Genomic DNA, 13,002 nt, shown 5'->3' with positions numbered 1-13,002 from the left:
CTAACCCTAACCCTACTTCTGATACCATGTAATAGGGAAATGAATTTTAAATATTTACATGTATTTCATTACATAAAGTTAGGGGTATACATACATAGAAAAAGGATGTATATATGTAAATATAAATTACCCTATTAATGATAGAAAATCAACTAATAACTATATAAAAATATTTCATAATATATTTTGTAATATTTTAACAATAGAGAAAGTTATCCAACTTTCGGAAAGGTCTAGAACAAGAAATTATGAGCAACCTTCCCGAACCACAAGAAAAGATATGAAATCTAGAAGGACAACAGTTGCTTACAACTTTGAGGACAAAATTGATACTCAATAATAGGGTATTATCAGGAAACTAGTGACTGCGTTTACCACAGAAGGAGGGGCAAAAAAAGAATTTCACCCACAGAGGGAAAAATAGTTATTTCACCCATCGATTAGGGTCAACCGTAACTGTTACCATCAGACCTGCTGCCATCGCTGCAGCCAAAACAATTGCCTAATGTCCGGCTTCAATGCTGTTCTCAATGCATGTTTTTTATCTTTCTATACGAATATAATTATGGAATAAAAAATCAGAAAATTACCTCAAATCTCTTTCTTTTTGCTTCTGTTCTTTCTCTTTTCTCTTTTCGCACATCAGAAACTATGAGTAAGGCTTCTGACACCTTGATACTTTTAGTGTGGCCAAAGTATTATTCAAAGAAGCAATTCGCTTACATCCACAAACTAATAGACAAACTAAAGTTGTCAACAAAAGCATGGGGACTATACAATTGGGATCTTGTTTTTTCTATTGTTGAATTTAATATAATAGTTCAATAAATCAAAGCACAGAAATCTGTCTTTTTGAAGTTGTTAAGAGCATACAACCAAAAAAACTTATTGATTTGGATGTTCGTCCTCTCATTAAGGTAGAAGATTTTGCCAAACATATCATGATATACATGTTGAGGTTAAACGACAAAGTTACTTTAAGCAATGAAGGTTATAAGATATTTGCCAACTTAGAAAAGACTTATTGGCTTTAATTTAAGTAAGAGATATAGTTGTGGTACACATTTAATCAAAAAGGTTTCAAAGGGAGTTTAAAATAAGCATCACTTGGGGAAAACATTGCTCTTTGCAAAATTTTCAGGAAGATCAGTTTAAGTGCTTATGTTCTTGACTCACCGGAACATGGTCATATGTACGTAAGGTCTTTAATTTTGAAAATTTAACTTCATATCAGGGATGAGAAATATTCCTATTTGCTTACGAGTCATTACAAACTTCACGGACGAAATAGAATATATTTTTTATTATCAAGAAGAATGGTGCTTATCATAAGTGCCTACTGAAATGGAAGAGACGTTCTCAAACTGATTGTACTCGGATCATAGAAGCTGATCATGGGAGGCTCAAGGCTTTTGTGCATGCTGCATTCTGTGGTTTCAATTCAAAGAGACCAAGTTTTTCCTACTCAGTGAAAGTTTATTGTGCATAGACAGAGTAGTAATTTACTAAAACTATATTGTTTAGGTCATCTCTCATGTAGCCAATTTATTTATGTTTTGTTTTTTCCTCTTATTGGGATAATATTTTTATCTTATTACAATTACTATTTCTTCGTCTAATCTTGTTCAAGGAAGGATTTTGACACCGAACAAACAACTTTGCATTGTTCTTTAAGATCATAATTTAATATTCAATAAAATATTTTGAGAATTTTTCAATACCTGATTATGTGATTTAATTAAATTTTAGATAGTATGCCTAAACATTTCATATATGATATCTAAGTTTTTTCTAAATTTCTAACTGGGCAAATTAATCTTAATTTCTCCGTATCACTGCTGCTTTTTATGGATTAGTTAACCCTAAGATAACTTGTTCTTATCTGTAGTTGCATAAGTTTTCTGGCAATGGATTATGTAACTAATTTGAATTGTCTGTCCTTTTTTCCTCCTCTTCTTTTGGTTAGCGATGAAGCTCAAAAGTGGAAGGGTTTCAAATGTACTGGAGGAATAATGGCATCAGAAGCAGTATCTCTTTTCAGAAGTTTCTATGAACAAGGGAACCCCAATGGTTTGTACTTCTCTTCTTGATTTAGTCATAGTTTATCTTTTCTTGCAAAATCACTGACCACAAAAGGGGGAAAATCATTCTACAAATTCTTATTAATCTATGGGTGAATCATGTACTTGGACACTTCCGGGTAAATTTAGGTTTCATAATAGTAACTTTTATGCTCCTTTTGGTTACTTTGAAGTCAAGTTAATCTCTATATTAATAATTAGAACATAATTCCATATTAATTTCAATATTTATAATTAGAATATAATTTTGTTGTAAATGTTATTTGAATTATCTGATGATGGGAATTCAACCACACCTTAAAAGGTAGGAATTAAATTTTTAGCCGGAAAAAAATTCAAAATGAATGTTTTAGTAATGCAAAAATAAGAGATTATGTTGGGATTATGTATATAAAAAATTAATATGACAACTAGACCTTGTAACCGACTAGGAATTGAATAGGAAGTGGATTGGACACGACCTTATTATTAATTTTTTTTTAGTTACTTGACTTTAATGAATTATGTTAATCGTGCAAATTCTGTTTTTGTTGAAATCAGGTCATTACATATCTGGTAGGTGATATGAGCAGCTAAATTTGCATATATGACCAAATTACATCTATATATGATCCCACTTGACTCCTTACTGGAATCTTTGGCTCTTACTATTTCCCGTTTTGTTTTTAGCAAAAGTCTTTACAGTGCATTATAACTTGACATTTTGGTATATTTCAGCTCCGAAGCCTCACAGACCTCTGGTTCGGCAAACAAAGCAGGGAACATAGGTATGGTTAAATTTGCCACGCTCGTTATATTTAATTTCAAGGACTGATAATTATTTGGCTTATTTAGTAACTTTAGAAAATGATTCTGAATATAGAATATTAGTTGTTTCTTTGGAAATTTGACAATGACTATGATGATGGAAGTTCTGAAAGTATCAAAATTGATTTTAGCTACAGGTTAGCTGTTAAATTTTTCTGCAACTTTGCATTATAGCTTTGAGGAATTATCTCGATAATGATGAAAATTTGCCAACTTCGCATTATGTTGGCGAAATACTGAAAATACAAAATAATTTCTCATCCAAATTATTTTCTATAATAACTAAGGGTGAAAGACAACAATTTTATATATTAAAGTATAAAAGTATTATGGAAGTAAGACTATAAATTTTTTAAGATTCTTTTTAAAATTGAATCTTAGTTCACAAATATTTTTAAATCTTTTATCTTTTTTTTTTTTTGGTTAGTTGAACAAGAAAAGAAGTGTAATAACTGGAAAGAAAGGAAAAAAAAAAAATTTGTATCTATGGATGTATAGGTAGGGTGGGAATCTCAGCGGTGAAACGGCGTCGTTTGATGAAAAGGGGGAGTAAACAACGTCGTTTGGAGGAGAGTGGGTGGAAAACGACGTTGTTTGAGGGAAACGACGTCGTTTGGAGAAGTAGAGGAAGGAACAACGTTGTTTGGGGAAGGGGGAAATGGACGATTGGGATGAGGTGAGATGGACGGGCAGGATGAGAGGCTGGTGGGGTATAAATAGGAGAAGGGGAAAAAGAAAAAAAAAAAGAAAAAGAAAGAAAATAAAGAAAAGAGAGGAAAAGAAAGAAAACAGAGAAGAGAGAGATCAGGGGCGGGAAGAGAAGGTTCGAGAGAGAGAGAAGGAGAGGAGCTGGATTGGAGAGGAACGAGGAAAGTGAGTGAACAGGACGGAGGACCGGAACAGTGCGAGCTACGGGAGGAAGGAAGATGGAGATAGGAGGTACGGTAAAAATTTTGAGTTCTTGTATAGGTGCGGTGTGATTTCAAAATGTTGGTTGTAGGTTGAGAAATCCAGGTTTTAGTTAGTACGTAGAGTGACTGAATTGAGATGTAAAGATAAGCGGTGTGGATTATAGGTTTAACAGTGGAGACGTTCACGAAGGAGGCCGCGGGAAGAGAGAGGATGAAGACGTTGGAGAGTAGGAGAGGTCCGTGGGAGAGAGTGGATGTTTTGTGTACATAGAGTGTAAGCACATAGTGAAGGTCGCGGGAAGAGAGAGTGAACGAGGAGGTTAGTGAGTGTGTGAGATCCGGGATGACGAGGAGAGTTTGTGTGTGTACGAGCGGGGTGTGCGGAGAAAGGAAGGTCGCGGGAAGAGAGAGTAAACGAGGAGGTTGGTGAGTGTGTGAGATCCGGGATGACGATGAGAGTTTGTGTGTGTGCGAGCGGGGTGTGCAGAGGAAGCTGCGAGAGGAGAGAGAAGGAAGAATGCATTCGGTGAGTGTTCCGTGAGAGGGATGAGTGTTAGTGATGGTGACTGTGCGAGTTGAGATGTTTCGAACAGGCCTTGGGAGGTAGATGAAGAAGGGAAGCAGGGTGTGAGGTCCGTGAGGGAGAGGAGAGTTCCTGACTGTGCGATAGAGTGGGCTGTGGAAGAGGAGTTCGGTGTGTATGAAGAGATTCGGGTGAAGGAAGAGGCACGGTATGACTGTAGGGAGAGGTAGGTATAGAAGAGGAGGAGAGTGTAGATGCTAGAAATTGGGAAAGTAAAGGAGGGGCCTATAAGGTGTGATTTAAGGTTATGGGAGTAGGGGTGTGTTGGTAGTTGTGTGGTGTGAGTATGAGGGTGGGATATAGGTTGGTATAACTGCTGTAAATTTAAGGGTTGGTGAGGGAACATTGCCGGCGTATGTGTGAAATGTTAGTATGTGTCATACGGGGAGATGTGTGTAAGATCGGTATACCGGGTAAAGGAATAGGGGAGTCTCAAGATAGCATGGTGAAGCGAGTACGGGATGGTATGGTCCTTGAGTGGTAGTTTTGGGGGGGACACCGATATTGGTGTCGCTATCTAGAAAGAGTAGGTTGATCGCCGATAGTGGTGATGGTCGGGAGACCTCAACGGGTAAGGGATTAGGTCGCTGATGTTGGTGACGTGAGAGAATGGTATCTGTGTATGTGTGTGGCCTATTAAGGGTCGAGAGGTAGAAGATTGAGTATTGGTCGCCGATGTTGGTGATGAGTGAGAACATATGTGCTCATGGTATGACTTCGGAAGACGGTCACATTTGATATGCAATATAACTAATTTACTAGGACATATTGGGTTGGTGTAGTTTTAGGGTGGTGTTAAGGCAGGACTTAGGTTGTATAGATAGGGTATCTATGTGAATACTGGATTTGCTGTGGTTATATGTGCTACTGGTAACCATAACTGGAGTTTCAGGATAAGTTAATGATGACTAGTTCTATGGTGGTTCTAAGACATGACTTAGGTTGTGTAGATGGAATGTATATGGACATATTGAATTTCTTGTTATTGCATATTATACTTGCAACTTGATTTTTTTTACCGTATTGAGTTATGTGAACTCACTTTTTATCATTAACAGATGAAGTAGGGATGGAGCCGGGATCTGAGTTGCTGGTTTTCGAACCTAGTCTTTAGCGCCACAGGGTAAGGATTTTCTTTGTGGGCGTATTGTAGTGTGTAAAAATTTATATTAGTATGGATAATGTCTGCTAGAGGTGTATAAAATTGTCTTATCCTGTGATGTATATGTAGAATTGTAAGTTTACACTGAGTTTGAATAATGAAGTGTGAACAAGTTTTCTTTGTGTGTGATTGATTTAGCATGAGACTTACGTGTTGGATTATGAGATTGTCTTAAATTACGCCGTTAAAAGAAAAAAAATTAAAAAAAAAACGGGGCGTCACAAAAAAGATCTAAGCTTTCTTTAAGATTCATCGACAAAATTATGATTTAAAATAAGTTCGAAATTTTAACAACTAAACTTTAACATAGACTATATTTGGCAAGCAAATCATAGAATTGCCTTTATTATAATGAGGAACAGGCTTTGAAGAGCAAATTGTGGTACATGAGAAAAAACTGAGAGATGTTACACATTCCCTATGTGAACATTTTCCCAGAAAACAAAGCAGACTCTTCATAGAGATCAAAACAATAAAAAGAGTAAAGCAGCAGCAGCAGCAGACAAACAAAGAGAGGCTAATAAAACCAAGGGGGAAACTTACTGAAGATTGGACTTTATTTTTGTAGGATGGGTCTTGTTCTTCAAGCTCAGCTTCAAAGATTTAGTTAAGGAAATACCAGATTTGTGGTGACAACAACTGCACTAGATCATTGAAAGGTGAAATTGAAATTTGTTTCTTCTTTTTCTTCCTTTATTTTTTCCTCGGCTTCTGTAGTGTTAATTACTGAGTGCTCATGGGACTTTGTGGATCGTTGAGAGCCGCAATGGCAGTTTCTATTTTTATCCTCAGGTGCTCTCTCTCTTCTTCTTCTGCCTGCACAAAACTCAGATAAAGCAATTTATGGAGTAAAAAAATCAAGTACAAAGATCACATTCATGATAAACCGAACATGCATGATCACACAGATTGCAATATAACTGAGTTGAGTGATTACTATTTTAAAATTTTGAATGCATAAAATATAAATTAATAGGATTTTCCTCACATATAACAAAGATTATGACAGGCTTTGCAAAGTCAGGGTCAACGATGTACAACACACTGGGAGAAAGTTCGACAGACAAAAGTTGAGGCCATCAAGAGTTAAGCACCGTATAATATAATTGAATATAGTAATTAATTATTTAAAAAGTTTAAATAAAAAATATTCAACTTAATTATTCATATATTATCCTCTATATATATTTATGCATATATATATATATATATATATCATTCGTATTTCTACCGAAATAATTTAGTATCTTTGAGTTGGTCAGACACAAATAGAAAAGTTTAATGAGAAAAAGAAAAAGTGCTCTTCTTTCTGTTTGATTCAGTAAGCCATGGATCTCATATGTCAAAAACTTATTTTTATTTGATTTATTGTTTGTTTGTTTTTAATTTCACAAAATAGAATATTAGTTACACATGCCAACAAGAAATAAACTGAATGAACCTTCTTCACACAGTAACCAGAGAGAAATACATGAATGCTACTCTGCTTATAAATAATTGTATGAGCTCGTTGGTCTAAAGCAAAATGATATAAGAAAAGTATGATAGTTGAATAAATCTATATATAACATAAAAGATCTCTATACACAAATATATATCTTATTAGTTGGACCAAACGCGTAGCTGATAAAACAATAAATTGTATTAATTAAAAAAAGATTCAATAATATCTGTGAAGGGATTCAAATTAAAAAAAAAAAGGTTAATTCATGAAGAAAAGGAAACAAATCACAGAGTGACATGTAACAACCCTAGAGGAAATTGGCACAAAAAATTTTTCCTATCAAACTACAATGAATAAATTAAGGCAATTGCATTTTCGTTCAAGAGACCAAAGAACACGCTGGTTTTTGGGTGGACCCTACCACCACTATGTCAAGCTTCCAAATTTTCTGAAAAAGGAAAACTAATATATATATATATATATGTGTGTATATATATATACACGAGTATATGGAAACATCGCCCATCATAATCAATTATTACACTTTGATTAATGATATAATAATTGAAGGTTATTGGGTAATCATGCTTAAGATATTTGACAATTTAATATTTAGACATGACGAGGCAAGTTTAGAACCCTTAAAAATAAATTAGTTTTTATTTAAAAAAACATTCTGGTATGACTTTAATTAACATTAAAAAAAGATCTAGTGTATTGTTTACTAAACTTATTACTAATTACTTAATGTTTGGTTCCAAAGTAATCAAGCACTACAAGGAAGATACTGTAACCTAAGCTTATCTTAATTTATCAAAGCTGCACCAAAAGTTCTTTTTTTATAAATTTTTAATTCTAATATAAATAATTTGTTCTTGATTAGATGGGAAAAAAATTACCAACGGTATTTTTTTTCTTGTTCTTCCTTAAATTTTGGTGGCTAAATCGTAAACGTTAATAAATGTTGCAAAAGTAGTTGGACAGTATTAAAAAGCACGGATGCAGACACAGAAAAATCTACGACAAAAATTAAAACACGTGGAATAACGAGGATAACAAATTAGACCATATGGGAATTGAAAAAGAAAAAAAAAAGAAAAAGGAATGAGTTGATAATTAAAAACGTGTAAAACGAGATATACAAACGTGAACGCGTTTTTTAAATGTTGATTTGTGATTGTTATCGACCACGAGTCTCAAACTGTGCTTGGAAAACCAAAAGCAAACAAAGCAAAGACCATAAAATTGGAATTTTCCAGGAAATTTGCAAAAAGAATAACATGTCCTTTTTGGCAGATATAAATCATAAAATTCTCTTATCTAATATCTGAAAGTAAGATATTTTTAGAGCATAAAATATTTAGAAAAAAAAATTGATGAAATGATTAAAAACAATTATAGTACCTATTTTTATAGTAAAAACAAAACAAACAAACATGCGAACATAATTTTTCTCTCTTTATTTCTATTTTTCAATAAATGTGTTTTAATTTCTGAACTTAAATTAAATTTATTCACAATTTTATAAGTCTATTCAATCATATTGGAGATGATGGATTTCAGATTTTGTTTACAAAAATGTTATATGTAAAAATTGAACTGAAGTAGTTAAATAGAGAATTTCTTATCAACTGGACCAATAATGTGGTAACTTTTCTTTTGCTCATTTTCAAAAAAAATTTACTTATTTTGAACCGACTAAAAAGATAAGGATTAGGAGAGACTAACATAAATTAGCTTGATGACTTTGTTGCACAGCTCACAATGATTAGCCTAATTGACAAGACAACATGATATCTATTTTGACCGAATTTTATATGTAGAAAAAAAAAATCATGAATATAAATTGTTGTCTACATTTTGACCAATTTTTGTATGTAGTACTTTGGAAAAAAAAAGATTATAAATATAAATAAGTGGCAAGTTTTACTGCTAAAATAAAGATATCTTTGATTAGAAGAAATATATAAGCTTCTTGTTATACATGAAATGTGTTTTACAATTATTATATTTTATATAAAAATTTCAAAATATAAATAATTAAAATAATGGTAAAAGCTATAAAATATTTTTAAAAAATTAATTTTAATTTTTCATAAAACATATTTTTGTTTATACTTAATTGGGTATCAGTCTACTTTTAATTTTAATTAGACATGTATCTAATTCGCTTTAGTTATCTTTTAAAGTGAAATTATTTATTTATTTATTATTCTTCTGTCCAGTGAGTGGTTACAGCCGTACAATCTGGATGACACAAAAATCATGATTGGCTTTTAATGGGCAGAATATATATATATATATATATTTATTTATTTAATGAGGCGTGAAAACCCACTTTACTAAAGTAGTCTATTGGTTTCTAATCTTATTGACCCCCCCCCCCCCCCGCTTTTCTTTTTTCCCCATTTTAATACTTTTATATTGTTATTATATTCTCTTCTATAAAGGTTAGACAGCATAACATGGCCGCCCAGTTTTTCATGTATTTTAAATTTGAAGGTGAAACTCAGTTTCTATCAAATTTGACAATAATTTACCCAAATGAAGAAACATAAAAACTAATTTCTTTTCCCTAAATTCCTAATAAATACAAAAGCTTTTAAAAGGTGAGTGTCTGGCAACAGCAAGCATATATGACAATGACAAACTTTACAATACAGACTTTTGTTTTTGAGGTCTTTTCTCCAAATATTATCACTATTATTTTAATTAAAAATTTGCTACAGTTTAGTTTTTCTTTTTGTTTTCAAAATAGAAGTTTATCCATATGTTAATTAATTTATAACGTAAGCATGAATTCCAAACGCAATAAAAAAATAATTTATAACCACACAAATCTAATCGTATTTTATAATTAAAATATTGGTTAGTTATATTTATATTACTTTTACTACAGCTCAAACTCTATAAATTTTTTGTAAAAATTTAGTACCAATTATTTTATATAAAATACTTAATTTTATGAAATTATAAATATGAAGAAATAAAAATTAACTTATATAATAAATAAATTTAAATTTTAAATTTTAAAAATATTATGTAAAATAATACAAATTAAACCGTATATATTGAATTATTTCAAAAAAAAAAATACATAGTTTGAATTAAAATGAACTGAACTAAATCATGAAGAATAAACTAAAATTTTGGAAATAAAAAAATAAAAATACAATAAGATAGCGAATATTTTTTGGTAGTCGAAAATACTTTGAACATTGACTTCCCACGTGCATATAGAAGTGACAATTTTTTAGACGACCAGTGAATATAAATTTATTTTATTTTAAAATAAATATGACATGATGTTGTTAATATGCTTTTTTATGTTATCATAGATTCATAGTACATAATTTTAAACCTTTTTTTTTTTTTAATTTTTCTAATTTATCAATTAAATATTATCAGATTAATTTACTCATACTATTTCTTGCTGCGCGGGATTCCATGGTAGGAGGTGGTAAACCGAAATGGAATAATGACAGAGATGATATAGAAATTAATTTTTATATTTAAAAAGAAAAAGAAAAAAGAAGGCTAGAGTAACTGACCTCGATGAAGACAGTCTTGGATAGCAGGCCGGAGAAAGCCACTATATTAGCGGTGATGATCTTCAGCTTCAATGATTCAAAGGCCTCGCATAATTTCACCATCGTATCTGTTTTTCTGCTACATGTCAAGCTCACTACTGCCGTCTTCTCCGCCATGAACATCACTTTCAGCTGTAATTTCGAATTTCAAATTCAAAATTCCAAATTAGAAAATCAATTAGGTTTAGTCAAGATCTACAGTGCTCAGGAAAGAGAGCTTCGTGAAATTTTTTAATCATCATCGTCATCGTCACCGTCACTTACCTCTAGGTTTTCGATAGGAGAAGCTTTTGACCCGCCACAGTCATAGAATTGATGCTTGATTTTTTTAGGTCTCAATAATACAGGCAGATCTTGCTCGTAATCGAAACCAGGATTATTGTTCCTCTTCAATTTTCCAGTTTCAAGCTCCATTATCTCTGTTTGGATTCTCCTCTCTTGTTCGTGCAACTCTTGGATGTAATCAATGGCGTCTTTAATAATCGACGCCTTATCCATCTGTAAAAATTCAACACCCCGAGATAAAAACAAAATACCAGCCTGTTCAAAATTAACTAGTTAAATACATGTCGTTTGAAGCTTTGACCATCGCATCAGGTTCCCTCCATACCCATACTGGTTTCCCCTCTCGCTCCTAACCACAATAGATCAGTATAATTATGAAACGACGGCGTTTTATCGTTACATTTATATACCTTGCTGATATTGGGGACAACGGATCGCAGAGCGAAGAGTCTGTCCCTGAGCTTGTTTCTCCGGTTGCGCTCTGAGACTATATTTTTCGACGCAGCCGTCGATGCTCCTCCGTCCGGCGAACTCGAATCGTAGTACATGGAAAGCGGCACGTCCATACCCCACGCGCTGGTACATTAAACAGCAAAATGAAAACGAAAGAGCGAACAAGTGAAGTTCCGGTTCAAAATTGGATTAAACATATTAACTTAACAAGAAAAATTACCTGTCATATTCAAATTCTTCATTCTGATAAAACCTCTTGGTCTCCCACCAGTTTGTATACTCCTCATCGATGTTCTCCATTCTCGAGCTAAAATTTCCAGAAAAGAGAAAAATTAAAACCAGAAACAGAGAGAACCAGACAAAATCCAGAACACCGAAACGATGATTCTGTTGAAATGAAAATGGTGAAGAAGACAAGTTTTATTTCATTATTAATTTTTTCTCGTTCAAGAGGGGTTGATGAAATTATATTATATAGGCGGGGATAGAAAATTGAGCCACGTGGGGAACACTGTTGGTTTCTTGGCGTTTCGAAGAAAGATCTTAACCGTCCAAATAACAGTGGAGTGTGGACTGAAACGCCGCGTTGAAGCACGCTCTGTTTTACACCTTTCTCTCACCGAGTCGTGGCTTTCACCTTTGCTATAATTTGTTCTTCTCTCACCCAAGTTTTCTATTTAAGACTTTTATTTGACTATGAACTTCTTTTATGTGTGATTTTTTTTTTGTATATTATAATTGTTTCAAACATATTTTGATCCTATATAATAGTTTTTTGATATGTAAAAATTAATTATAATTTATATAAATAAGATATATATTAGTTAAGCTAACCCATGAAACAAATTTATATTCTTTAAAGAATAACTAAGTTTGATAATTTATATTTTGAAAATAATACTTTATAATTAGCTGGATATTAATATAAGTTTTTATATTTTTTGCGTGATAAAAAATCAATTTCAAAAAATAAATATGATAGAAAATGTTAATATATGTCAAACACCAAAATATATACAATGTATATATTTAAAAGAGATACATACTTTACATCTAGAACCCATTTAATTTTATCCATTAAATGTATTTAAATCAGTTTTTATATGCTTATATTTAAAATATGTTATTACCACAATCTTACTGTAAGGACCCGAACTCCCATTCAGAGTCCTGATAAATAATTTACAAAAATATCTCGCGTAATCAATATTTAAAAATTTAAAAGTACATCCCTTACACAATTTAGTTTTAAAATATCCAAAATTCATGAGGTGTATCTAAACTCTAAATTAAATACTTACTACAATGAAATAAATAACTTTAATTAATGTCTAAATTTAGGAAAGATGGAGTGGAACAATCTCCTAGTGAATCTCTCACCATTTGGGAGTGGGGTCCTGAACGTCTTGATCTGAAAAGGATAATGAATTGGGTAAGCTACTCTATTTCAATAAGGATATAAAAATTAAACAATACAATGACTCATCAAAGTGTTGTAAAAAATGGTAAAATAGCCGACTGAAACATTTACTTTAATAAAACTAACTTTAAACTTAGGAAAACATGTTTAATTTCCTCACTTCATGCCCCCTATTACTCTAATGTAGAGTTTCCATTATTGCTTTTGATTATAATTTCATGCTTTCTTATAATTACTATCATATTACATCAAATTTATATTCAACT

At 32.2% G+C, this 13,002-nt stretch overlaps 2 protein-coding genes across 5 annotated transcripts in view; one reads left to right on the top strand and one right to left on the bottom strand.

Annotated features, from left to right (window-relative positions):
- Window positions 1–5,673, top strand: part of EMB2191 (Cytidine/deoxycytidylate deaminase family protein) — a 28,787-nt gene extending 23,114 nt beyond the window's left edge. For all 4 annotated transcript variants that reach the window (XM_088206955.1, XM_088206953.1, XM_088206954.1 and 1 more), the window contains exons 7-9: window positions 1,967–2,070; window positions 2,799–2,848; window positions 5,441–5,673. In XM_088206955.1, the coding sequence (XP_088063081.1) occupies window positions 1,967–2,070; window positions 2,799–2,848 (154 nt within the window). In that variant the 3' untranslated portion in view covers window positions 5,441–5,673. The remainder of the gene's footprint in view (window positions 1–1,966; window positions 2,071–2,798; window positions 2,849–5,440) is intronic.
- Window positions 5,674–5,860: 187 nt separating this feature from the next.
- On the bottom strand, window positions 5,861–11,775 carry LOC110809827 (basic helix-loop-helix (bHLH) DNA-binding superfamily protein). The gene is made up of 5 exons (XM_022035769.2): window positions 11,537–11,775; window positions 11,274–11,439; window positions 10,843–11,076; window positions 10,540–10,710; window positions 5,861–6,360 (listed from the first exon to the last, which is right to left on the bottom strand). Exons 1-5 carry the CDS (start codon window positions 11,614–11,616, stop codon window positions 6,268–6,270), a joined length of 744 nt encoding a protein of 247 aa, XP_021891461.1. The 5' UTR covers window positions 11,617–11,775; the 3' UTR covers window positions 5,861–6,267.
- Window positions 11,776–13,002: the final 1,227 nt, after the last annotated feature.

This window comes from Carica papaya, chromosome 7, assembly GCF_054855325.1.
Source record: "Carica papaya isolate Zhongbai chromosome 7, ASM5485532v1, whole genome shotgun sequence".
Lineage (NCBI taxonomy): Eukaryota > Viridiplantae > Streptophyta > Magnoliopsida > Brassicales > Caricaceae > Carica > Carica papaya.
Note: the sequence above shows the minus strand (reverse complement) of the source record. Positions and strands in the feature narration are given on the sequence as shown.

What these genes read in the sequence shown, in the direction of transcription:
- LOC110809827 (XM_022035769.2), bottom strand. Translation starts at nt 11,616, where the DNA reads ATGGAGAACATCGATGAGGAGTATACAAACTGGTGGGAGACCAAGAGG. An exon ending in TTGTCCCCAATATCAGCAAG is followed by an intron (nt 11,077 to 11,273) that starts GTATATAAATGT and finishes GAATTTTTACAG; the next exon opens with ATGGATAAGGCGTCGATTAT. An exon ending in CCAAGACTGTCTTCATCGAG is followed by an intron (nt 6,361 to 10,539) that starts GTCAGTTACTCT and finishes AGTTTTGTGCAG; the next exon opens with GCAGAAGAAGAAGAGAGAGA.